The 25,590-nt window shown below is 45.0% G+C and overlaps 1 protein-coding gene across 3 annotated transcripts in view; it reads right to left on the bottom strand.

Moving 5' to 3' along the window:
• LOC125447449 (collagen alpha-1(XI) chain-like) overlaps positions 1-25,590 on the bottom strand; it is a 275,479-nt gene that overhangs the window by 81,027 nt on the left and 168,862 nt on the right. For all 3 annotated transcript variants that reach the window (XM_048521800.2, XM_048521802.2, XM_048521801.2), the window contains 11 exons: positions 25,523-25,576; positions 21,936-21,980; positions 19,329-19,382; positions 18,435-18,479; positions 17,004-17,057; positions 12,932-13,039; positions 8,148-8,201; positions 7,282-7,335; positions 5,992-6,036; positions 4,700-4,753; positions 2,204-2,248 (listed from right to left, as the gene is read on the bottom strand). In XM_048521800.2, the coding sequence (XP_048377757.2) occupies positions 2,204-2,248; positions 4,700-4,753; positions 5,992-6,036; positions 7,282-7,335; positions 8,148-8,201; positions 12,932-13,039; positions 17,004-17,057; positions 18,435-18,479; positions 19,329-19,382; positions 21,936-21,980; positions 25,523-25,576 (612 nt within the window). The remainder of the gene's footprint in view (positions 1-2,203; positions 2,249-4,699; positions 4,754-5,991; positions 6,037-7,281; positions 7,336-8,147; positions 8,202-12,931; positions 13,040-17,003; positions 17,058-18,434; positions 18,480-19,328; positions 19,383-21,935; positions 21,981-25,522; positions 25,577-25,590) is intronic.

Below are 25,590 nucleotides of genomic sequence, written 5' to 3'. Positions count from 1 at the left end.
TTGCTGACATTTGTCGCTTGTTCAACATTTCAGACTTTTCCAAAGACTTTTTCGTTTCACAATGGCTGCGAGGTCAGGTCTGTGTTGCAACCTGGTAACCAGCTCAGCAAAGAGATGGAAACAGGCTGGCTCAGGCTGAATTATTTCTCCAAAGATAGCCGCCTCTCTTTGTAACCCCCCCCCCCCCCCCCACCACCTTGACCTGCTTCATCCTCCCCTATTGTTTGCTTCATGGGTGTCCCCCAGCTCTCGACTCTTTGCAGCTGTCACACGCTGTACTCTAATAGGAGCCCTGGACTCCCCCTCATTCTCGACCGCAGTGTAAAGCCACGAGGAAGAGAAGCTGGGTTCCTTTCATAAAGCCCATCTGACAACAGTAAGTCGGAGCTAGAGTAACAGCAGTTTGCTAGGGATGAAAACAAACTGCTAAAGTCCACGGGACAAGGATTCCTCCAATCTCGAGTGGGGATATCCCTGGCTTTCATTCTCCTTGTGCGCTCTCAGAGCTTCTGCCAAGTCAAAGAGAGGAGAAGCTGAGCCTGAGAAAGTGCCTCTGTGTATTTATTCTGAGGAGCTGAACTGCAGGCGGGTTCAAAGCTGGTCAGAACCCAGGGGAAATACTTATCTTCTTTACAGAGGCAATCCTGCAGTAAAAGTTTAACCTCAGTCATGTTCCTATACCTCTGACACTTTGCATATAATGCTGTCTACTGTTCTTCGCTGAATGGTCTGTAGGAGATACCATTCAATCTTTTGTACCTGTACCACTGCTAGTACCCCAGGGTAACTCAAACTAAATGGCAATCTCTTATTAATGTTTAAAAGTCACTTTACATAAGCAGTTCATACTAAATTGCCTACAGTGTCCCTGGATGCAATGGGTAGATGGATTAGCCATGGGAAATTCAGGGTTATGGGAACAGACTAGGATAGGGAGGGTGAGTCTGGGTGGAGTGCGCTTTGGAGGGGCGGTGTGGATTTGGTGGGCTGAATGGCCCGCTTCCACACTGTAGATTTCTAGGAGTTCACAGCTTACTTGCCATGACATCAATCATGGGCTGTCTAACTGGTAGAAAAGTATGAAGGGACCATCTCTAACTGCTCATGTCCAAACCCTCTAAATTGTTTCATGAGACATTGGAGATAGCAGAATAGATTTATAGAATACTTTTTAAAGCCAGTAAATTAACCGGGCTAATTGCAAATAAAGGAGCCCAGCACGCCTTCTGATCAACCAATTCCGACATAGTACATTCTATCAGAAATGTTGTTAATTGTTGATCTATTATGTTTAATTATAAATGTATGGAGGGCATGAAATAGGATTTTACTGGGACTGCTCTAGACCTTCAAACTAAACCATCACCAGTTATTTCTTTTTACTGAGAGAGCTGCCCTGTGGTCTGGTAAGACTACAGTGGCTTTACATTTACCTATAAATACGAAGCTCGTGTATGTAATGTTCAAATCCACCAATAGATGTTAGACTGGTAAATGTTGGCTCCAGTAGCTTCCTCCACCAGTTGGCTTTCCTAAGTATAACATTTGTTTCCAAGTGCCCGGTCTTATCATGTTGGCTGCATGGCCCCAGGGAACATGTCCAAAAAACATCTCCACAGTCACAAGTATGTACTTGCTGCTCCACAGTGGAAGAGACACTTGAAGAAGTCTAGTTGGAGTTCCACGGAAGTTGCAGAAACAGGCCACACATCCCAACCGGTCCATACCACTATTTACACCTGACCTGAGCCTCCTCTCTATCCTCTTTGTCTAACCCCAATCAACATAACCGTCTAGCTGTTTCTCCTTCATGTGGCTTTCTAGATTCTCATTAAATCCGCCAATTCATTCAAATTACTTCCACAAAAGCAAGTTCCGCATTCTTACCACTGCCTGGCTCCTCCTTATGAACCACTATCACACTTTGATGGCTCTTAACCCTGGTTGCTGCAATAATTTGCATCAGATCTACTGCCATTGTAACAAACTCTTGTACAACTTTAAAAACATTTTATAGCAGCACATACCCCGACTTGTACTTTTCAGAGGAAAAGTGCCCCGAACCTGTTTGTTGTCTGCCGATATTTATGACTTCTCAGTATAAATCATTCTTTGCACCATTTCCAGTTCCTTCACGGAGACCAGAACCACGCGCAGGATGAGAAAAAAGTTCCCAAAGACATCTCTACAGTCAAAGTCTTACCTTCTCCCCTGGGGCACCTTGTGGGCCATCGTTACCAGCAATTCCCTGCAGAAGAGCAAAACAGGTCACTAGCAGAAAAAATAGATAGGTTGCCTCTGTTCAATCAAGTCACTGCCCTGAGAAATGAATCAGGGTTTGCCATGGACAGGAAAAATAGGGACCAAACCCATAGACCTTTACACCAACCGAGTTGGAACCAACTCCAGGTCAGTATCCATCTGGGAAAGGGTCAATTGTGGGAAACATGGACCACAATAAAGGGGTGGGGGGGGGGGGTTTGTGGAAAGACAAAGACTCTTGCTCAAGAACTTCTTGGGCAGTTTAAACAGCTGCTTTCACATTGCCATGGGCTTTGTCTCAATAATGTGTTCTTGTGATCATACGTAGAGTGAACAGTCAGCTGCTGGTGTTAAAACTTGGGTCTCTTGGTTCCATATTTCCACAAGGTTAGGAAACTGCAAAATTACACATCAAGCCCATCCGCCATGCCCACTTCCACTCCATTGCCACATCATCAGAGGAAGGAATGTGTTTCCTGAAGCCCATCCCTAAACATTCACATTTATCAAATAATCTCCTGGTCATTTGGTAAAGCAGAACATCAGTGCTTGTGGAAAGAGGCACATTGTTAAAGGTTTTCATCTTGCATTCATATTTTGCAGGGATACCCGTGTAAAGGGAAAACAAAACCTATACTGTGTGTGAGGAGATGTCTGGTCCCGAAGCGTCAGCTTTTGAGCTCCTAAGATGCTGCTTGGCCTGCTGTGTTCATCTAGCTCCACACTTTGTTATCTAGTGAGGAGATTACTGGCCGGTTAACAAGTAGACTCTGATTGGTCGAGGCACCAGTTAATAACAACTGTGAGTTGACTGCTAACCATTAGTTAAATTTTAAACCGGGCAGGTTGACTCTGATTGATCAAATCATTGCCCCGAGATGTGAACCAGGGCACAGCACATACAACTGAGATAATAAAGTGTGGAGCTGGATGAACACAGCAGGCCAAGCAGCATCTTCTTGGCCTGCTGTGTTCATCCAGCTCCACACTTTATTATCTCAGATTCTCCAGTATCTGCAGTTCCCCTTATCTCTGGTCACAGCACATATAACTGTTGGGTTCGCCTCACATTGCTATTCTTGAGAACTGTCCTGGTGATTGCAAGTTGCAAAGCTTTGTCAAGGTGGTGCCTTATTTCAGCAAAATAATCTTGATGAATAATGTCAATAATCAGCACATTCACAGCATGAAAATATAACTTGTCCTTTTTTAATTAACTGTCTGACACAAAACATTATGGTATAACGTGTTGCAGGTCTCTATGACTCTATAACAATTCCAAATGAGGGGTGAATCAATGTCCCCTGTAATTCTGGCATTATTGTGATATCACAATAACTATTTTGCATGAGACAGCTATTATTAATTTCACTCAGATTCCCACTTGCTCCTTCTACAGTAATTTCTGAGCATGAAACCTCTACAAACAAGAGGGCCAAGGTCACTTGGAGAACCATTGTCTGCAAGCAGCTATCCAAGCAATACACACCATCTTGAATTGGCACCATTTAATATTTCCCTCATTGGGAAAATCCCTCCAAATAACTGCCCATACCAACTGGAGCTCAGTGGCTCAGGGGTTATTAGAGATAGGCAATAAATGCCCTCCTTGCCAATGACACCCATGTAGCAGGTAGGGATCTAAAAGCCTTGCTTCTGAGAGATGGGTGAAATGGAAAATCTCCAATGGCAGAGCTCAACAATTGGAGCAGTCTCTGTTATTTCAACGCCCAGTTGGGTGTTGACTAGTGAAGTCCTATCACATTGCATTTTGTCAACTTGGACACTGCTATCACCTCATAAACATGGTTCTGTCCGAAACAGGATGCTTCTATTCACAGTGGTGGAAAACGCACAAAGGCAAACCATTAATTGTGATTCATCTTTCTTTTTTAAAAAAGTTCATTCATGGGACATGAATGTCACCGGCTGGTCAACATTTTATTGTTCATCCCTTGTTGTCCTTGAGATGGTGGTGGTGAGCTGCCTTCTTAAACTGCTGTAGTCCATGTGCTGTTTCTACAGCCACAACGCTTTTCGGGAGGGAATTCTAGGATTTTGACCCAGTGAAGGAACGGCGATATATTTCCAGGTCAGGACAGTGAGTGGCTTGGAGAGGAACTTGCAGGGGGTGTTGTCCCCATGTGTCTGCTGTCCTCGCCCTTCCAGATGGAAGTGGTCCCGGGTTCGGAAGTTGCTGGCTGACGATCTTTGGTGAGTTTCTGCAGTGCATCTTGTAGATGGTATACACTGCTGCTACTGAGCGTCAGTGGTAGAGGGAATAGATTCTTGTGGATGTGGTGTTAATCAAGTGGGCTGCTTTATCCTTTGTAATTGTCCTTCACTTCCATGCAAACAGACACAAAGATTAGCCATGATATATTTTAGTGCCCACTTCATTAAATGGTTTATTTAAAGGTTTATTGAGACAGCTTACCTTTGGTCCAGGCTTGCCAGGAGGTCCTCTGTGCCCTCTTTCACCTCGCTCGCCCTAATGATATGGAACAGAAATTATACTTCCAGTGAGCTCTTCTCAGCTTCCCTTCTGCTGAATCCCATTTCCTCTCCACCTCTCCAAGAAATAGAGAGGTGCCACTGACCCTCACATAACCCATGTGAACACCTCAGGGTGACACCCTTAACATGACAACCCAGTCCCTATCCATACCCGTCCAGAACAATTATTCCCTCATTTTCCAAAATGGGGGAGACTTGGACAATGTATGTCAGCAGCTCAGTGGATAGCACTCTTGCTCCTAGTGCACACTTTGAGTTCCAAGTACTACTCTTGAGACTTGAGCATGACCTGTACAGCTCTGACAGAGTGCGGCACTGTCAGAGATACATCTTTCAAATCAGGTGTTGGACTCAGGGCCGTTTGGAGCCTAAGATGGACACAAGGGATGCCATGGCACTAGTTTAAAGATAGTTTGAAGATAAGTAAGGGAGGTTCAGGCCAATTTTCATCATATAAACGACCTGAAATAGATTCTCCCTTCATTTTCACTTTGCTGTGTGCAGGGTCTTGCTGTGTAGAAATCAGCTGCTGTGCGTAAATTTCACAAAATGCCTCACTGATTGGAAAGTGCTCAGTTAGACAGGAAGCTCAAGCTTCACAGTAATACTTTATGCAGTGTTATGACAAATAAGTGGAAATATATAGGAATAGAGAGTCAATGGGGTCTGCAAGAAGGAAGAAGGTAGTAAGTTAGTGAGAGAAAAAATGAGCAAGGGAGAAACTCAAACCAAGAGGGACAGATAACAAAAATGAGAGAAAGGGAATGAGAAGCAATATAAGAAAAGAAAGAAAAAGAGAGATGGAGAAAGGAAGAGAAAAAGGGAGGAGATAGGAAGAGAATCAATTAGAGGGAGAGATACAGAAAGGGATAAAGTCAGCGAGAGTTAGGTTAGGGAAGAGAGAGGGACATTGAAAGCAGAGGGAACAGAGAGTGAGAGAAATTAAAGAAGAATAGAGAAAGTGGGTGGGAAAGACAGAGAGATAAGTGGGGGACAGAGACAGAGAGAGAGAGAGAGAGAGAGAGAGAGAGTGAGAGAGTGAGAGAGTGAGGGAGAGAGTGAGAGAGGGAGAGGGGCAGAGAGATTGACAAAGTCAAAGAAGAGTGAGAGGACAGACAGAGAATACCCATGAAATATTGTTCTGAAGTCTTTCAGAATTTCCTCCTTGATAAAACAGTTCATTTTTTTTTGTAATGAAGGGGAGACACTCACCGTGGGTCCTCGCTGTCCACGGACACCAGGGGGCCCGGCTCTACCCTGTTAGACAATTGAAAGAAAGGCTTCATTATAACATTGGGATTGGCAGATCAACCTGGGCCAGAAGATACCTGTACTTCAACAGTTGAGAGGACCTGCTCTGTTGCGGCAACAACAAGGAGCATTAACTCGTACAGGTATTGGGATCTTATCATCTCTACAACCGACACTTCACTGTATAAGCCCACTGTTCACATGGACACCCCTCAATTAGGACACATGTCGACACCTTGGTAAATTCTAGGCTAGTACAATCATCTCTGCATCCTGAATCTTCCCTCAAACATTGACTTCTCTCACCCAATTGGGTCAAATTAACTTCCCAAGCTCTTCCCAGATTATTCCCAGCAAATATATCCCACGTTAATGGGAAAAGGTGGTCATATAGGTTCACTTCTACTTTGACCACTGAAGGAGGTCTATGGATGCACAAATCTATAGATCCTCTCTTAAATTCATGGACTTCCTGTTCTGGATGGATCTCTCATGTGTGAATAAGCCAAATGGACTTTATGTTGATATGTTATTGTCACTCTTCATTCGGTTCCTCATCACTGGGTGTATATATTAAGTTAAATGGACATCAGTGTTGGGCCCAATGTTAATGCCATCATGAGCATTAAGCATTCCCAGGTCAGGTACTGTAAAGGCAGAAAGATAACCCTGCACTATTACATCTTCTATAGTCCACTTCTGACTGTGTCAAGGTGAGAAAGTTTTATTCCCATTTTATTACAAAACAACTGTCCTAGAACAGTATCAGCAGATCCCTGTTTAATGTGATTGCACTTCATTACAGTGCAGCAGAGTCAAGCAGTAAATTTGTGGCAGTAAAGTCTGAGTTGGCCAAAGGGCCTCTTCTGCACTGTACGATTCTATGGCAAGGATGCCTGAGACCAAGTGAAACTAGGGAACAGATGATGGTTGTACATTATTTAGGGGATAATTGGGTGGGATGCAGGTGTATAAATGTGGGGAACAAGTGTGTGGGAGTTTTGTGATGTGGGAGTTGGATTATAACCTTGACTGGAAGACTGCGCCATTCTACTGCTCCTTGGGAAAATGGTGGTGAGTAACTTTCAAAACAATCGAGTGACCTGCGCAGCCAGAATCAAGTACATTAGCTATGGGCTTGAAGCCATGTACAGACCAGGCTGGGTGAGAAAGCAGAATTTCTTCCTTCCAGGATATTCAGGAGCCACTTTTCTGAGGACAGCAGCCAATGATGGATGGAGACGCACATACCCTTCTGCCTTTCTCTCCACTCAGACCCGGAGATCCTGCAAATCCTGTTGAACCCTGATGAGGAAAGACGGGTATTTCTTAGAAACATAAAATTCACCAAAACAAAAAGGAGGTTTGGTAGACGTTGGACTGGTAATGTTACAGTTAAACCTTCTTCCCCGACTGACAAAATAACTGGAAGTATAGAGTAGGGGATGATTATTTAATCAGCAAACATTGCAGTTTCTATCGATGGTGCACATGGAGGAGGCCAAGCAGCCCATCATAACTGTGCTCGCTCTTTGTTGGAGATTTCAAAATGTATTCCCATCGATCTCATCTTCACTGCCCTGCAACTGTCTTGGTTGCAAATATCTCTCCTACTTTGCCTGCCATCTTAGTGACCATTGTCCACCTGCCATCTGTAACTGCCCTTGAGAAGGTGAGAATGAGCCACGTTCTCGATAACTCAGTAGCTTGTTGGGCCACGTTGCTGTGGGTCAGGAGTCACATGTAGGCCAGACTGGGTAAAGATGGCAGATTTCCTTCCTTAAAGGGCATTAGTGAAACAGATGTGGATTTACAATAATCAAACAGATTAATGGTTGCCATCAGTGACTGTAGTTTACCACACTGATGGACAACAAATGCTGACATTATTTGCGAGGCACACATCCTGAGAATGAAGTGAAATAAACATTTCAGGTCAACATTCCAGAATTTTTGAGTTCAAGATGGACTCTGACCTTCCTCTAAACCTCCCAGAAAATGAGGAAAACAAATTAATAACATTTTCCTATATCTTATTCTCACAAGTTAACTCAGCATGTTGATGCGACAAACCTTCAAACTTTGAACTTAAAACCCCCACCCTGGCCCCCACTCACCTTTGGACCTTTTCTTCCTGGATATCCAGGCAGGCCAGGAACACCAAGAGTTCCCTGTCATTCAGGAAAAGTTTTTAAAAATCAATTATGATGTCAAACTGTGCTTAATATACATTTCATCTTATTAAAATAATCAAGCATTTCCAATTTTTACTTCATTTGGCAATATGGAATGCAATCTTTTGACCAACAGTTAATTATAAAAGCATTGCCAGTGTCCCAAATCACTGAACTCTTTCTTCCATTAGGTCCCTAATTAGTAAAACTCTCATCCTTGCTTTCAAATTTATACACGCCTCTCTTTCCTTTCACTGCAACATCATGAAGCCATATTGGCCTCAGCAGAGTTGATATTTTTTCTCCTTTTCCTACCCTCATTTGCATTTATTGTATAACTTTATCATCCCTTCACAACCATTAGCAACCACTTAGTCTTTGGCACCACACATTCCATTTGCTCCTCCTCCCTCTCTGTCCATAGTGCATAAAACACCATTTTCGAACCCCCTTGAAATCTGCTGAAGAGTTATGTTGCACTCAAAACCTTAACCCAGTTTCACAGATGCTGCCAAACCAGCTGAGTTTCTCCAGCATTTTCCATTATTATTAACCCCTGGTAATCTTTGTGCTTCTTCCATTCTGATTTTTTATGCAGCCACGCCCTCATCCAAATTCCCATAACTTTACTCAAGGCTACCAGTTGCCCACATTCTAAACTCTGGAATTCCTTCCTTAGGTTTCCTCTTCCAGAATGTTTCTTAAAATCAAGATTCTGTCACCTATCTAGGAGGTTAGATAATCTCCTGCCCTTTAACATCCACTTCCCCACGTTCCTGACTGATGGGTTGCTCAATCAACAATGGCAGCTGTAGTACCCATAATTCCCTGCAGTAGTGAACATGCTCCATCTATTCTCTAGCAATCACCAAGCACCTTTGGGTGATCTGTATTTAGGGGACATTGCTTGGTGATGAAAGTCTAACAATAAAAAGGTAAAGTCAGAAATCACATGACACCAGGTTATAGACCAACAGGTTTATTTGAAATCACACGCTTTCGAAGCACTGCTCCTTCGTCAGGTGATCTTGCCTATCCCAGTCTAAAACCGGCACCTCCACATTATAATAAAAGGATAAGAAGAGTTCCAACAATTTACTTTCACACACCCATCCCTCCCACCTCAGGGTAACGTAAAGATAAACACCAGTGGACTCAGAAACAATCAGGGACATTCTTAACCCAAGATTGGAGTGATTTATGTAATGTTTTTCTCCATCCTCGACACATCTCAGCAGGAGTTGGACACTCCCTTAGAGTGAGAGGAGAGATGTACAAATGTAACACCGTCTTGTTAGCATTGCAGGGTCTTACAGAATTGATGCCAATGAAAGTTTAATGCTCTCAGGAGGTAAGGCAATGGGTTGGGGCGGTGGGGGGGTGTGCGGTGGGGGGAGTGGAATACTGGAGCAGCTTGCCAATAGTAATGGTTCCCCTAATGAGCAGTGTGTAATTGGGAAGCCCCCTATCTATTCGATGCCAGCGGGTGTCGGAAAGTAGAGGCCTCAAGGCAAAATAAATCATTGTGTTTGTCTCCCAGCTCATCTGAAGGCATTTAAGTCACAGTCAGCAACCTTCATATTCGAATAAAAGCTCCATCGGTTTTCTGACACATTACAAAAAGCGCCCACAGTTCAGACTCCAAACACCAATCAGTCGAGTTCCTGTAACAAGCCAAATTCTTTCAATTTTCTAACAGACTGCCCTGCAGTCTCACACCTGAAAAGCAATCATTCTGTCCTGTCAAGGCAAGGCACAGGAAGCAATCTGAGACCTACAGCTCCTATTAACACATGAAAAAACTATCCTCACTCACCTCCAGCTCCTGATTACTTCTTCTGTCCCTTGATGGCAAAAGCATTCTGTCAGATTAATTGCTTTTAAAAGTCCTCTTTAAAATTCTTACCCTATTTTTAAGGACTCTCCTGTAAAGATACCCTCCTTATCTTCTTACCTCCAGCCCTATGAACCTCTGATCTCTTCACTCCTCTAATCCTGGTCGCTTTTACACTTCAGAAAATAATCTCTCGACCACTCGTGGCTTTGTCCTCAGCTAACTGGTTCCCAAATTGTACAATTCCCTCCTTTGGCTTCTCGCCTCCTTCACCTCTCTCACCTTCTTTAAACCACACCTTAGAATATTCTTCTGTGAACAAGCTTTCCGTTACCCATCCTATTTTTATGTGACTCGATGTCAAAATCTGCAGATAATGCGTTCGTGTATTGCCTCAGCCTGTTTAATGACATTGAAGGAGCAACGTGAATGCAAGCTTGTTGTTGTTGTTTTCAATCTGCCAACCAGCTGAAGACTAATTTATCAGGGACCCTCTCATGGGATTCAGGAACATACAATGTTGTGACTTGGTCAAGGTAATCTTCCTTGCCCCATGTTCCAATCACTCATGTTGTAAGATGACTTGCCTTTCTGTACATTGATAGCTTCGCTATTGCCACTTCATTCTCCAGCATTCCTCACTGTAGCTCTTCAAGCAATAGTCATGCACAATCAGAGGGAAAATGCTGGGTTTATAGCCACTAATAGGAAGAGGGATGGGTGGGACGGGAGGTGTGGGAGAGGAATTTTCAGCTGTCAATCAATTTCCAGGCTCTGTCTTGTCCTGGGGCCATTTCCCCAGAGGGGATGCTGCATACCCATTCGCATGTGACAGCTGCAGATCAGCTTGTTAATGTCCACTAAAGGCCAAGTATCGGTGCAGGCTTGGAGGGCCAAAGGGCCTGTTCCTGTGCGGTAATTTTCTTTGTTCTTTGTTCTATCAGAAGCTGGGAAGCCTGCTGGTCAAGTCTACCCTGACTGGGTCTAAATCTGCCTGAGCTCTGTTTTCCACACTAATGGCACGTTGTTTCTATCTCTGGGACAATATTCTCCATTGATTGGCTGTGCAACGAAAGGTTATTTCCTCAGATCAGCTAGCAACAACCAATCTCTCTGTGGTTAGGATACAGCAACCCCCAAAGATGATGAGACCAACCCACAGCATGAGATGTTGTTCTCCATGGGATCTTCCCCAAGCACACCAGGTCAATCAGACAAATTCAGCCAATCCTAGGAGCAAATTTTTCACGATTTCCGACTGGAGACTGGGTCTCACGGAACATTTCAAGCACAGCTTCACAGGCTGTGGTTTGCGATATGAGCTGTTCTTGTCGTGGGCTCTGAGGCAGTAATGGGGTGCAGTTTCCACATTTCCTAGGACTGCTCCCTCAATGAAAATGTGCGCCATTGTCTTTGAGCCCGTGGTGTAGCCCACTCCAACCAATCACTGATGCCAACCGAGCCTGAGAAACCTTTTCTGAAAGTCATTTCTGAAGAAGGGTCCAGACCCAAAACGTCAGCCTTCCTGCCCCTCTGATGCTGCTTGGCCTGCTGTGTTCATCCAGCTCTATACCTTGTTATCTCAGATTCTCCAGCATCGGCAGTTCCTACTATCTCTGAGAAACAAATGCTGTCTTTGTTATCTTTTGTGGTACCACCCTCCCCAGTAACTCTGCACCTGCCCTCCTCCAACCTTCACTCTGGGGTGATGGCAAGTGTTAAAATGGGGACACGGAAGAAAAGACTTAAGGAACACTGAAGCCAACTGTTCGTTGTCCACGGTTACCTCCTTCGAGCTCCGAGCCCAAGTCCCTCACAGTCCCCAGCAGCAGCAAAGGAGTGTCTGATTGTGAGCCATCAGGGCCAAGACAGAGAGCTGGAGGGCAGTAGTGGGGCTGGCTGGAGAAGGAACTGGCAATAGCTAAGCGCCAACATTTAAGGCTCGAGTATGACTGTAACTTTTCACCGTGACAGTGAAAAGCTGTCCCCCTCTTAAAGTAAACTTGACTCTGACACAAGGATCTCAGTCAGTCGCAGGGGAGCTTTGAAATGATTGCTGCTCAATTTCCAGCCTTCTTTGTCACCCAGACTGAGACCAAACACCGAGACCAAAACATCAGGTGTTTTCAAGAAGGAGTTTGATATAGTTCCTGGGGCTAAAGGGATCAAAGGATATGGGGAGAAAGTGGGACCAGGGGAATGGATGATCAGTCACGATCATGCTGAATTGTGCAGGCTCGAAGGGCCGAATAGCCCACGCCTGCTCCTAGTTTCTGTTTCTACATTTGTGATGTCAGCTGAACCACGGGAAACAGGGTCTGTGCCACATGCTCCGCAGTGATTCTATTAAAAAGATGGACATTGTCAACAGTTCCAGAGGTCCATCCTTGCTCCCTCAGTAAGGGACGCACCTCCAGCAGGAGGCAGCCTGCTAAATTCTCAGGGGCTCAAATATTACTGGGCTGAGAGTGAGAGAAGAGAGGGAGAGAAATATAGAGAGAGAGAAAGGAGATAAAGATGGAGAGAGACAGATATAGAGGAAGACAGAAAAAGAGAAAGATAGAGAGAGATAGACAGAGAGAGAGATAGATAGAGATAGAGAGTGAGATAGAGAGGCATAGAGAGCGCGCGCGCGAGAGAGAGACAGATGGAGGGAGATAGGGAGACAGAGAGAGAGAGACACAGAGAGGCAGAAAGAGAGACAGATTGGAAGACAGATGGAGAGAGATAGGGAGACAGAGATAGAGAGAGAATCAGCTGTGAGCTCACAAGTTGAAGGGAGCTAAGCGGGGTGGCGGGGAGGAGTCAGTGGCAGGCATACTGTTGCTTCTCATGAATGTACAAGACTCTAGGACAGAATGCAACACTCAAAACCCAAGAAGTACAGGCTGACCTTTTCACCAGCAGCACCAGTGGGACCAGGCTCACCATGTGGACCCATCTGGCCCTTGACTCCTTCCAGACCATCCTCCCCCCGAAGGCCCAGTAAACCAGCTTCACCCTGTCAGCAAAGAGAAAAACAGCAATCAGCATGGTTAGAGAGATAGTAGGAACTGTAGATGCTGGAGAATCTGAGATAACAAGGTGTGGAGCTGGATGAACACAGCAGGCCCAGCAGCATCAGAGGAGCAGGAAAGCTGACGTCTCGGGCCTAGACCCTTCAGATGAACCTTCTGGATGAACACATTTTCTGAAGGGTCTAGGCCCGAGACATCAGCTTGCCTGCTCCTCTGATGCTGCTCGGCCTGCTGTATTCATCCAGATCTACACCTTGTCAAATCAGCATGGTTACATTGCTATTGACCACCAGGACATTGAGCCTGCTGCTGAGCTGAACATTCTCCACAAGGGGGCAGCATATTCCTTCTGCAGCCACAGGGCTGCTTGCCTGTTGATTCAAACTAAGCCAGGTGTGCATTTCTGTAGCATCCTTCAAGGCCACAGGACACCTCCATAATCTCCTCACAGGCAATAAAGCACCTTCAGAGAGTAGTCACAGCTGCAATGCGGGAAAAAAAGCAGCTAATTCGTACACAGCAAGGTCTCAAAAACAGAAACTTGGGGGTCATCAATTCAGATGATGGGCCATCAAAAGAAATACTAACTGTTTGTTTCTACACCCGCTGAACTTTTTTTCACTAAATTCAAAGTTAAGTCTATATAGCAATTACGGGGGCCTCACTGAGTATGAGTTCCCCGACTGGGGCCATTATCTGCGGCATGGTGGCTCAGCGGTTAACACTGCAGCCTCACAGCACCAGGGGCCCAGGTTCAATTCCAGCCTCGGGCAACTGTCTGTGTGGAGTTTGCACATTCTCCCCGTGTCTGTGTGGGTTTCCTCCGGGTGCACCGGTTTCCTCCCACAGTCCAAAGATGTGCAGGTTAGGTGGACTGGTCATGCTAAAGTGCCCTTAGTGTTCAGGGGTTTGTGGGTTATATGGGGAAGGGTCTGGGTGGGAAGTTTCAAGGGACGGTGTGGACTTGTTGGGCCGAAGGGCCTGTTTCCACACTGTAGGAAATCTAATCTAATCCTGGTCCAATCAGAGAGCCCCAGCTGTCAGATATAAATAGGAGGGTCAGAGGTTCTGCTCACTACGGGAGCTGGCTCTGAGTGATGCAGCACAGAAGCCAAAGGACTGCTCAAGTGTAAATGAAGGGTAACTTGGTGACGGCATAGTGAGCTCTGTGGAGTTATTTCACTCTTCTTCGAAATAACGCCATGGGCATGTTTACATCCTGAGGCACAGGGCCAGGGTTTCAGTGCAGTATGTCATTTGACCATGCAGCGGCCTGCAGGTGTCCGTGTGGATAGTTTCACAGCCAAGTCTCTAGGGTGGAAGACGAGAGACGGACACGCTGAGTCACAGCTGACGGAGGAGTGAGCAATGGGTGGATTGTGCCCCACCATTAAAGATGGATAGGGCGAATAGCCATGGTCTTTTCCCCAGTGTAGGGCAGTCCAAAACTAGACAGCCTTGGTTTAAGGTGAGGGGGCAAAGATTTAAAAGGGGTCTGAGGGGGAACTTTTTCACACAGAGGGTGGTGTGTGTATGGAATGAGCTGCCAGAGGAGGTGGCGGAGGCTGCTATAATTACAACATTTAAAAGGCATCTGGATGGGTACGTGAATAAGAAGGGTTTAGAGGGATATAGTAAATGGGACTAGGTCAGATTGGGGTGGCATGGGTGAGTTGGATTGAAGGATCTGTTTCCATTCTGTATGACTCTAAATCTCAATGAACGGTTGATGTGATTGAAATGCTAACGTAAAATGAAACTCCACTTACCTCTGAAAGACACAGCAAACCAAACAGCTGCTCCATCTAGGTGGACAAGGGCAACAGATGCACGGGAACACTACCCTCTACCAGTTCCCCTCTAAGCCAATCACCACCCTGACTTGGAAATCCATTGCCATTCCATTAGTGTCACTGCATCAAAATCCTGTGAGTCCCTCCTTAATGGCACTATGGGTGTCCCTACTCCCCAAGGATTCAAGACAGCAGCTCGTCACCACTTTCTCGAGAGTAATTAGGGATGGACAATAAATGCTGGCCTACACCCATTGAATCATAATTCCTACAGCGTGGATACAGGCCATTCAGCCCATTGAGGCCACACCCAGACTCACCTATCCCTGCAACCCTGCATTTCCCATGCCCAATCCACCTAACTGACACACCCTCAGATACTATCGGCAATTTAGCACGGCCAATCCACCTAAGCTGAATGTTGTTGGACTGTGGGAGAAAACCCTCACAGGCACGGGGAGAACATGCAAACTCCACACAGTTGCCTGAACATGAAATCAAACCCAGGTTCCTGGCACTGTGAGGCATCAGTGCCAACCACTAAGGCACCATGCCATTCAAAACACAGCTGATCTGATTGTGTCCTTTATTCTACGTTCCCATGTGTTCCTCTACTGACTTCACGCTGAATATATTCAATATCCAAACTTCCACAGGCAGGATAATTTCAAAGATTACCCACCTTCTAAGAGGAAATAAGAACTATTTATCCATTGTCCTCCTAGATTACAGGGCTGCTCTGTAATTACAGGCAGAGAAAGAGAGAGAGAGAGAGAGAGAGAGGGAGGGAGAATCGGTGGGGAATTTGGCGTGACGGGTTAAAGTTTAATTTGGATAAATGCAAGGGTATTGCATTTTGGAAAAACAAACCAGGATTAGACGTACATAATTTTTTAAAAAGGGCCTTAGGAAGTGTTGTAGAACAGAGAGACCCAGGAGTTCATGTTCATAATTCTTTGAAGTTTGCATCACACATAAGGTGGTTACGAAGGCATTTAGTACGCTCACCTTCATTGCCCAGATCTTTGAGTATAGGAGTTAGGGATTTACAAAGAGAAAAAAAAAAATACGAGTGGCTCAGATGTGGAATGAACTGCCAGAGGAGGTGGTATAAGCTGGTTCAGTTACAATGTTTATAAGACATTTAGATAAGTACATGAATAAGTAGTGTTTGGAGGGACTAGTTTAGTTTGGGATTATGGTTGGCCTGGAGTGGTTGGACCGAAAGGTCCGTTTTTGTGCCCCATGACTCTAAGATCTTCTCTCATTCTTCTAAGCTCCAATGGGGACAGACCCAGGCTGCCTTCCTAAAATGGTCTCTTCATCTATGGAATCATGTGCTGAAAATGGATTGGTCAAGCCTGAATAATACTGGAAAGGTAGGGGGTGATGGTCAGGTCACACAGGGACATGGAATATGGAAGGCAAGACAGACTGTGGACATGTTTTGAAGGAGTCAGAAGGTGTGTGATTGATTGCAAGTCTTTTTGTTTCCCATTATTCAATCACACAATGAGGGTGTCACTGGCTACGGCAGCATTTATTGCCCATCCCTAATTGCCCAAAGGGCAGTTAAGAGTCAACCGCATTGCTGTGGGTCTGGTGTCACATGCAGGCCAGGCCAGCTAAGGATGGCAGTTTCCTTCCCTATAAGTCATTTCTGAGCCAGATGGGCTTTTCTGAAAATCAGCAATGGATTAATGGTCATCATTAGTGTTTTAATTCCAGATATTTACTGAATTCAAAGTTCACCATCTGCTGTGGCAGGATTTGAACCTGGAGGGAGAGAGAGAGAGAGACAGATGGAGAGAGAGAGAGAGAGAGAGAGAGAGAGAGAGAGAGAGAGAGAGAGAGATAGAGAGAGAGAGAGAGATAGAGAAAAAAGGAAGCAGGCAAAGGGAGAGAGACAGCAAGAGGAAAAGAATGAGGCAGAATGAGAGAAGGAGAGATAGATAAAGAGAAAGAAAGAGACAGGCACGCAACACCAAACACATTATACCAGTAAAGTCATTCCACGAGAACCAATGTGTGAGAAGATCGTGAAGGAGACTGTCCAGAAGACAGTAAAGGCTGGTAAAGCCATACTGAGGCTATGCTGAGTGGGTCATTGTTGGATTCTAGCTGTCTCACCCAACAACGCACACATTTAACTTACCCTGTCCCCTTTGGGTCCCATGTCACCTTTGTAACCAGGGAATCCATCTTCTCCCTTTAATAAAACACAAAATTCAAACATCGATGATTAGGGAAATAAGCAATGTCTTCGGCTTCAGACTTGAAACATGAAAACCAGGGAATCTAACATATTAAGGCAGCAAGGAGGTCAGTAAACTACTTTACAAAGTGGTTTATCCTTGCTTGAGCAAGGGGAGGTGACGCACTACAAGATGGATTCACTACAGGCTGAGGCCTGGATTCTTTCATGCACCATCTAAGCCCAAGGGAGAACCCGGAAGCCACCCTCACATGCTGCCTCTCCATAACATTCGATATGCTCCTGACTCAGAGACAGTGAAGGCACTCAAAAGGCAGCCTCTTTACACTTCCCAAAGTAGAAATGCAGGACAGAACATACTTAGCAATTTCAATTTTTTTTAGTTCCTTCGTGAAAGGAGGGCATCACTGGCTAGCCCAGTATTTATTGCCCAGAGGGGAATTAAGTGTCAACCACATTGCTGTGGGTCTGGAGTCAGACCAGGTAAGGATGGTAGTTTTCTTCCATAAAGGACATTAGTGAATCCAGATGGGGTTTTTCAAAGCAGTTAGCGATGGTTTCACTGGACTGTTATTTCCAGATTTTTATTGAATTTAAATTCTACCATCAGCCATAGCAGGAATCAAACCTGGATCCCCAAAACATTTCGTGGATCTTTGGATGAACAGTTTAGCGATAATACCACCAGGCCGTCACTTATCCCTGAATGGATGAGTTCTTGGAGGCTTCATTATATACAGCGTCTATTCTCACCCCATTAAACAGCCTGCTCCCCAGTCTCCAATTCCTCTATATTTAAGCAGCTTAGGAGACCAGAAATTGAGTATCGCTGAGAAAACACATTTTGTCGAGGCTTCTCATCTTGTACTCATCAGGATAAATTGCAAGAATACCAAATCAAGGGGAAAACCACCATTGGTACTGTCAGAGAGGAGAGTGCTAACAGGTTAGCAAGTGACGGCCATTGTCCCAGTGAGTGAAAGATGACATGATTCTATAACATGTCTCTTTTGTGTAACTAACAAATTAAAAAGTGTCTGAGAAATTGAAACAAACAATGAAAAATAGGCACAAAAGATTTTCCAGCCATGTGTGTTTTTTGACATTTCTCCCAATGGTGCTGCGGAGAATGATTAGTGACTCTAGGGCAAATCTGGAGGGTTGGTAACCTCAGCTACAGCGTACAATATGTGGGGCTTTCCTCAAATAAAAACAGAATGCTGGAGAAACTTGGAAGAGTTACATCAGAGGTGAAGTGTTAATTCTGCTTCTCCCTCCTCCGAGGCTGTCAGTCTTGCTGCGTTTCTCCAGCATTTCTGTTCTTGTTTCATCTGCAGTGTTATGCTTTTATTTCAGTGGATTTTTCCTCACCTTCTCCCCTTTGTTTCCCTTCAGTCCTCTGGCTCCATCAGCACCCTGCCAAGAGAGGGGAACGCAGGTTAGAGAAGCATCAAACAGGACAGGTGCCTGAATTAAGTCCCAGTCCGAGGTTTCTCACGTGTGTGTGTGTGTGTGTGTGTGTGTGTGTGTGTGTGTGTGTGTGTGTGTGTGTGTGTGTGTGTGTGTGTGAGAGAGAGAGAGTACGTGTGCCTATGTGTCTGTGTGAGAGTGTGTGTGGGGGGGGGGTGAGCGGGGGCAAACGTGTTTCTCTGCTACATCCAATCAGAGCCTGGGACCTAAACATTTACCAAATTGGAAACAGAGTTTCCTTTGAAGGTGTCAGATACATTTTACAGACAGAAACCTATTACATTAAATTAATGAACACTCAGTGGCACATATTACGATGATGTTTTAATAAACTGCATTACCTGAGACAACTTCAAGCAATTTGTTTTGTTCCGATCTGTGAGTCCCTAACACTGATACACACACACACACGCACACACACACACACACACTCACACACACACACACACACGCACACATGCACACACACGCACACACACACACACACACACACACACAAACACACACACACACACGCACACACGCACACACACACACACACACAAACACACACACACACACACGCACACACACACACACACACACACGCACACATGCACACACACGCACACACACACACTCGCACACATGCACACACACGCACACACACACACACACATGCACACACACACACACGCACACGCACACACACACACACACAGACACACACAGACACACACACACACACACACACACACACACACACACACACTCACACACAGAGCAAACTTTTCATACATTTTGCAACAACCTTACCTTGACACCTCTGACCCCAGGATATCCAACTGGACCCTGTGCACCAGGAGAGCCCTGTTAAAAAAAAAACATTTTTGATGACATTTACAGTGAACAGACAATTGTATTTTAAAAGAAAAAAATAAACAGAAACATTCTTTCTTGTAGCAGAATATTAGAGTCAGTTGGATTAGGGGGAAGATTGAGAGTTAAAGCGTTACCCTAATGCAATAACAGGCAGCTCAGAACTTCTGCATCACTTACAATCTTTACTTCTACGATACACGCCTTCTCAAGAACTCAGGCTGAGGTAATTCCCCAGTCAGCAATTCTGCAGAGGACATAACCAGCAGCCAAGCGTAGACAGGTTACTTGTCAGTGTTGGGCAATGCAGTAAAGGCCTTATACTGTCTGTGCCTGAAATTTGCTGCTTTTTCCGGCAGGAGTCACTGGATAGAGGCTGACCATGGGATTATGGAGTGAGTGATGCTAAGGAACAGTGAGACACCACGGGCTGTGTCGAGGCACAGTATTTCCCTGAGTGGCTGCCATGAGGAATACTCCTTCCTTCCGACTCTCCCCACAGCCAGGAACACAGCTCTCCACATCTGCCCATAACAGCTGGGGCTCAGAGAATCCACTCACAGCATGGGAACAAAGAGTAGCCGCACAGCCCAATGCGTGTGAAATAGTGAGTGGGCAGGACAGGGAGTCCTGAAGAAGACTGCAGCTGCAGCAAGTCTCAAACACCAGCAGAGGCAAGTCCAGCACATGCGTGGGCACTGCAGAAACAATCCTTATCCTGGCCCTTGTCTCAGGGTCAGAGCATCGGGATGGGGTTCCAGCCCCACCCCAGTGATCTGAGCATCCAAAATAAGGCTCTTACCCCACGCACCCCCCAAGGGCAGGACTGTGCGACAAATCCAGAGGTACCATTCTGGACGAGATATTAAACATTCCCCCTCATCTCAGCAAAGCATGCAGGGTCCCATGAAAACTACTTGCAAAGAGAACGGGAGAGCGACATTTACCCCTCAACCAACACCGTTGGCCATTATGTCACTGCTGGCTGTGGGGGCTTGCTCTGCACAAATTGGCTGGTACATTTCCTTCTACCGCAACCATGCTTTGAGAAGTATTTCGTCGGCAACAAAGCGCTTTGGGGGCGTCCTCATGTTGAGAAAGACGCCATATAAATGCAGTTGTGTTCTTTCCAACAACAGGCTGGATGCCCACCTCTCAGTAAAGCTGAGCAAGGAACTGACCCACAACTGGGTTCTAACAGAAACTGCGCTATTTATCCCAGAGAGCCAGCATCTACAGGGAAGTGGCAGCATCTGGAGATACAATAACTAACTCTTTTCTGAAGCTGCTGAAAGTTCTGTTCAAGAACCTTAAAGGAAGAAGGCAGGAAGAGGGGAAACACTGACACTTGTAACTGGGAAGGTAAGGTGATCTGTCCAAATGAAAGTAATGAACATTTTGGTTCATCAGCCCACTGTCACAGCATGTAAATCCAGACCAATGCAATCTGCAATATTGCAAGCTAATGTCACCATGATGGTTTCACACGTGTCTGTACATCACAATTTGTGAGAAGAGTTGAAGGCCGAAACCCATCTGACTGGGGGTAAAGATTGTCATTGAAAACTGCAGTCAAACCTGAAGACCTCACTGGGGCACACATTAACCTGATCAATGACACAGACTATACAATCTGGTATTATTCCTTATTGGCCAGATTCGGGCAAAACATAGGGACCATCGTGCACCTCACTTGGACACATCACATCCCCTTTTTCTTGCTTATTTTTGATTTATTTAAGACACAGAGGCTTGTGGTTTCAGCTCCCTCCACAAACCATTAAGCACAAACTTAACCAATCAAGTATTGGGAGAATCAAGAGTGTTGTGGGCCAGGCCAAACTCCCTCAAAATATTTAAAGAAGGTGGACCAGACCCTAACTTTTTCTTATTTTAAAGGCAAATGTACAGTGCTGTGTTCCAGATGCAATGTGACTGGCTGTTACTCAATGTTAAACAAAATATAACTTATTTAAACACCGTAGTTAAAAAACAACCAAAACAAAAGGAATTTAGAATAAAGTAACTCTATTGGAAAGCTTAACAGAATAATTGATATAGGAACTGTTACTAATTAACTATTCTGATATAGTAACATCCCATAACCACATCCCATCACAAAAAGGAAAATTCAGACACAGATTCTCACATGCAGTTCTCCAATCCAGGAGGAAAAATAAACAAAAGAAAATTCAGAGAAGCTTGCAGCCAGCAGACACTCACTGAGGCTTCTACCTTTGCTGAGACCCTAACAGCTTCAGATGCTACTCAGAAATCTTGATCTATGAGAGCTGGCCACACCCATTCAGGCTGCATTAATAAAGGCCTCCCAAGCTGTTTACTCAAGTGGTCTTCACTAAGCAGCTCTGTGCCTCTGGTTCAATCTTGCTGTTTAAAGAAACCAGAACAAAGAAAGATCTTAAACTAATAGCATCATTACAAGAACAAACAGACTCACATAGCCAACCCAGAACTTCAGAACATTACAATCGCCACCCATTTACACCCAGCCACCATCATTCTTGCACTCAGTAAATAACATACCGCATTCCCCTTATCACCCGCTGGACCTTCACGACCAGGATGACCCTGAGAAAGAAACAAAATCATTCTTAACTAAACAGTGCCACTTCAAATCAACACAGTAGCTTTAGCTAAGCATTTCAAGGGCGACAGGCATTTCATGATCCTTTAAAAGCCTATAGACAGAAACTTCGAACATTATCATCTGCCTGCCCCCAAGAAGTAAATTCCTTGACTTAGTCCCAAAATGTCCAGCTCAATTTGTACATATTTCAGGAGTTTCCATCAAACTGTGCTCCCTCTTAAACAACCTTCCAGACACGCAATTACAACTTTTTTTTTCCTAATTAATAAACTCAGTTATTTCGGGAATATTTAAATGGAGGCGTCTCATAATTCCCCTTTATGGTTTTCCTGGCGAGTGTTGTTTGAAACATTGCCTAGGGGATTAGTCTTCAGTCCCTGGAGACTCCAGAGTTAGTCATGACCAGTTGGCCACACTCCCAGGAGACCTGGCAAGCAGCCCATTCCCAGGCTTTGGGTTAGGAATTGCTGCTGTCTTGGAGAAGCTCCTTTGACTGATTTCTGTTTCCACATCAGAAAGTTAGCATCTAACGCTGTCAGATGTAGACACGTGCATCCTCTTAAGGCACAAAAGAGAGCAGGCAACATTCATTGGGCTGTGTATGTAGGAGCAGAGCCTGACAATGGCTATCTCTCTCCTCTGGCCACATCAGTGCCCAAGCGTCCTTGGAGAGAGAGCATTACACTGTCCACTGGCAATCTCAAAGCTTTCAGGGATAGCTGGGTACCTCAGGGATTGGAGTGTATTACTTCCCCTTCCAATAACATTTTGGTTTAATTTCCCTCAGTCTCTCCCGTTTTCTGTTTTGTTTCAAATTACAGCACCCTAGTGGTGGTTCTTGTGCCTGTCAGTTAGGTGATCGAGATTATTTAAAAGAGCCTGAGATCTTCTCTTGTGCATGTGGGCTTCTGAACACAGAGAGGGTCAAGAAGGGAAGGCACAGCTAACCTCAGTACTACTGCCTGGGGAGCTGTCTTCGACTGTTGTGAAAGCCAACTGCGGACAATAATGTCCTTTCCAGAAGGAGATCTACCATCCTTATCCGGTCTGGCCCACACGTGACTCCAGACTGACAGCAAAGTGGTTGACTCTTAACTGCCTTCTGAACTGGATCGAGTTGTCTGTTCAAGGGTCATTAGGAAACAGCAATAAATATTGGCCTTGCCAGTGATGTCCCAAACCACAAAATAAGAAATAAAATTACAACTGTCCCTCCCTTGATCCCCTCATTTCCTGGTGTCCCTCGCTCAGTTCACTCATTTCCTGGTATCCCTCCCTCAATCCTCTCATTTACTGGTGTCCCTCCCTCAATCCCCACATTTCCTGATGTCCCTCCCCCAATTCCTCATTTCCTAATGTCCCTTTCTCAGACCCTCTGTTACTGGTGTTCCTCCGTTCAATCCCCTCATTTCCTGTCGTCCCTCCCTCAAAGCCCCCATTTCCAGGTGTCCCTCCCTCAATCCTTTCATTTCCAGGTGTCCCTATCTCAATCCCCTTATTTTCTAATGTCCCTCCCTCAATCCCCTCATTTCCAGGTGTCCCTCCTATAATTCCCCACTAATCCTGGGGACATAAACAGATCATGCTCATTAATGGAACATGTGGAGGTTTATTTTGGCAATTTTCACCTTCCTTTAGAACACTCTGGTGAGAAAAGGATTGCACTGCTCTGTCTATAAAGCTATAATGATTGTTTATAGCTCCCATGAGATGAAAAGCACAGACCTCAAAAACAGAATACCAACTTTTAAAACCCAAAACTAAGATCAAAAAACCAAAAAAAGCTTCCTTCAAATGTCTGATCTCCACAAAAGCTCTCAAACCTAATTGTCTGACACAGCTGCAGCAACATCTTTGTTCAGCAATGTGATTGTCCTGATAAAACACAGCTGTCGAGCACAATATAGTACCTCTCAATGTTATAACATTTGCACAAAAGATTGTCTCCATGCTGGGTTCCTTCACTGCAGTGCGCAGAAGTACAGCAGGTAGTCAGGAGGGGAGATGGAACATTGGCATTTATTGCTAAAGGAATAGAGTGTACGAGTAGGGGAGCATTGTTATGCAGTTGTACAAGGCATTAGTGAGACCATGTGTGGAGTTTTCTGAGGAGTTCTAGTCCGCTGTCTTGAAGAGGGATGTAGCTGCATTGAAGGCAGTTCAGAGAAGGTTAATTCCAGAGATGAAAGGGCTTGCCTCATGAGGAGAGTCTGTGTTGTTTAGCCTGACACTCACTAGAGTTTAGAAGAATGAGAGGAGATCTAATTGAGGTACAGAAGACGCGAAAAGGGATTGGCACAGTAGGTGTGGACAGGATAGCTCCGCATGTGGGATTATCTAGAATGAGAGTTCAGAGCTTTAGGATAAGGGGCAACGGATTTAAAACAAAGATAAGGAGAAACTACTCTCTCAAAGGGTCACGAAACTGCCGAATTCACTGTCTCACAGTGTGGTGGGTGTTGGTCCATTTTTGGCAATTATATCTGCTGCACCCGAAGGCTTTTTCTTTATTTGTGTAATCACTCGTGCGATGCGGGCGTCACTGGCAAGGCCTGCATTTGTTATCCACCCCTAATTACCCTGGAACTGAACGGCTTACTTGGCCATTTCAGAGGGTGGTGTGGGTTGGTGTGGGTCTGGAGTCATATGTAGGCCAGACTGGGTAAGGACGTCAGATTTACTGCCAGAGTGCAGTGGATGCTGGGAGACAGAAATGAATTTGAGGAGGGGATAGGCAGATTTTTAATTTGTTTTAAGTTGATAACGTTATGGGGAACAGGGAGTAAAATGGAGTTGAGACCAAGATGAGATCAGACATGATGACATTCAACAGCGGAGCAGGCCCAAGGGGCTGAATGGCCTACTCCTGCTCCTAGTTGTTATATATTCAAATGGTTCCTTTCCCACACAGATTCCAAAAGGCCCTCTTGTTAACTCCTGCAATGAAGGTATGATGATGGTTCTCTGTGAAATAGGAAGAGACAGAAAAGATTGTGACAAACAGGGATGACAGTGACAGTGATCCCCATCAATAATATGATTTTGTATGAAGCTGGCAGTTGGACAGGATTTAACAAGAAGCCCCATAGACAAGCAATGACCAAGCCTGACCAATTACACAGAAACAAGAAAAAAGTGGGGAAAACCAAGCCACTGGAGGTAACTTTAGCAATCAGCACATTTGTAAAACTAGAAAGTGCCGAAGAAACTCAATCAGTCCGTGGAGAGAGAAACAGAGTAAACATTTTCAGTCCAATAACTGTTCTTGCTCTGAAGAAAAGTCGTACCAGGACACAAAATATTAATTCTGTTTCTCTCTGCACAGACATAACCAGACTTGCTGAATTTCTCCAGCACTTTCCGATTTTATTTAGGGTTCCCAGCACCTACAGGATTTTGTTTTGAAGTGAAGCCCATAACCTGGTGAGTGAGCCCCTATAATATCAAGTGCTAACAGACAACAAACTCAATATAGTGGAGAGGTTGGCATGCTCATCGTCAGACAGTCAACACCATATCTTACCAGAGGACCATCTGCTCCAATCAGACCCAGCAGACCCTGCTTGCCTGGAGGTCCCTGCAAAGTTTGCA

The sequence above is a fragment of the Stegostoma tigrinum genome, chromosome 35 (genome assembly GCF_030684315.1).
Source record: "Stegostoma tigrinum isolate sSteTig4 chromosome 35, sSteTig4.hap1, whole genome shotgun sequence".
Taxonomy (NCBI): Eukaryota; Metazoa; Chordata; class Chondrichthyes; order Orectolobiformes; family Stegostomatidae; genus Stegostoma; species Stegostoma tigrinum.
Note: the sequence above shows the minus strand (reverse complement) of the source record. Positions and strands in the feature narration are given on the sequence as shown.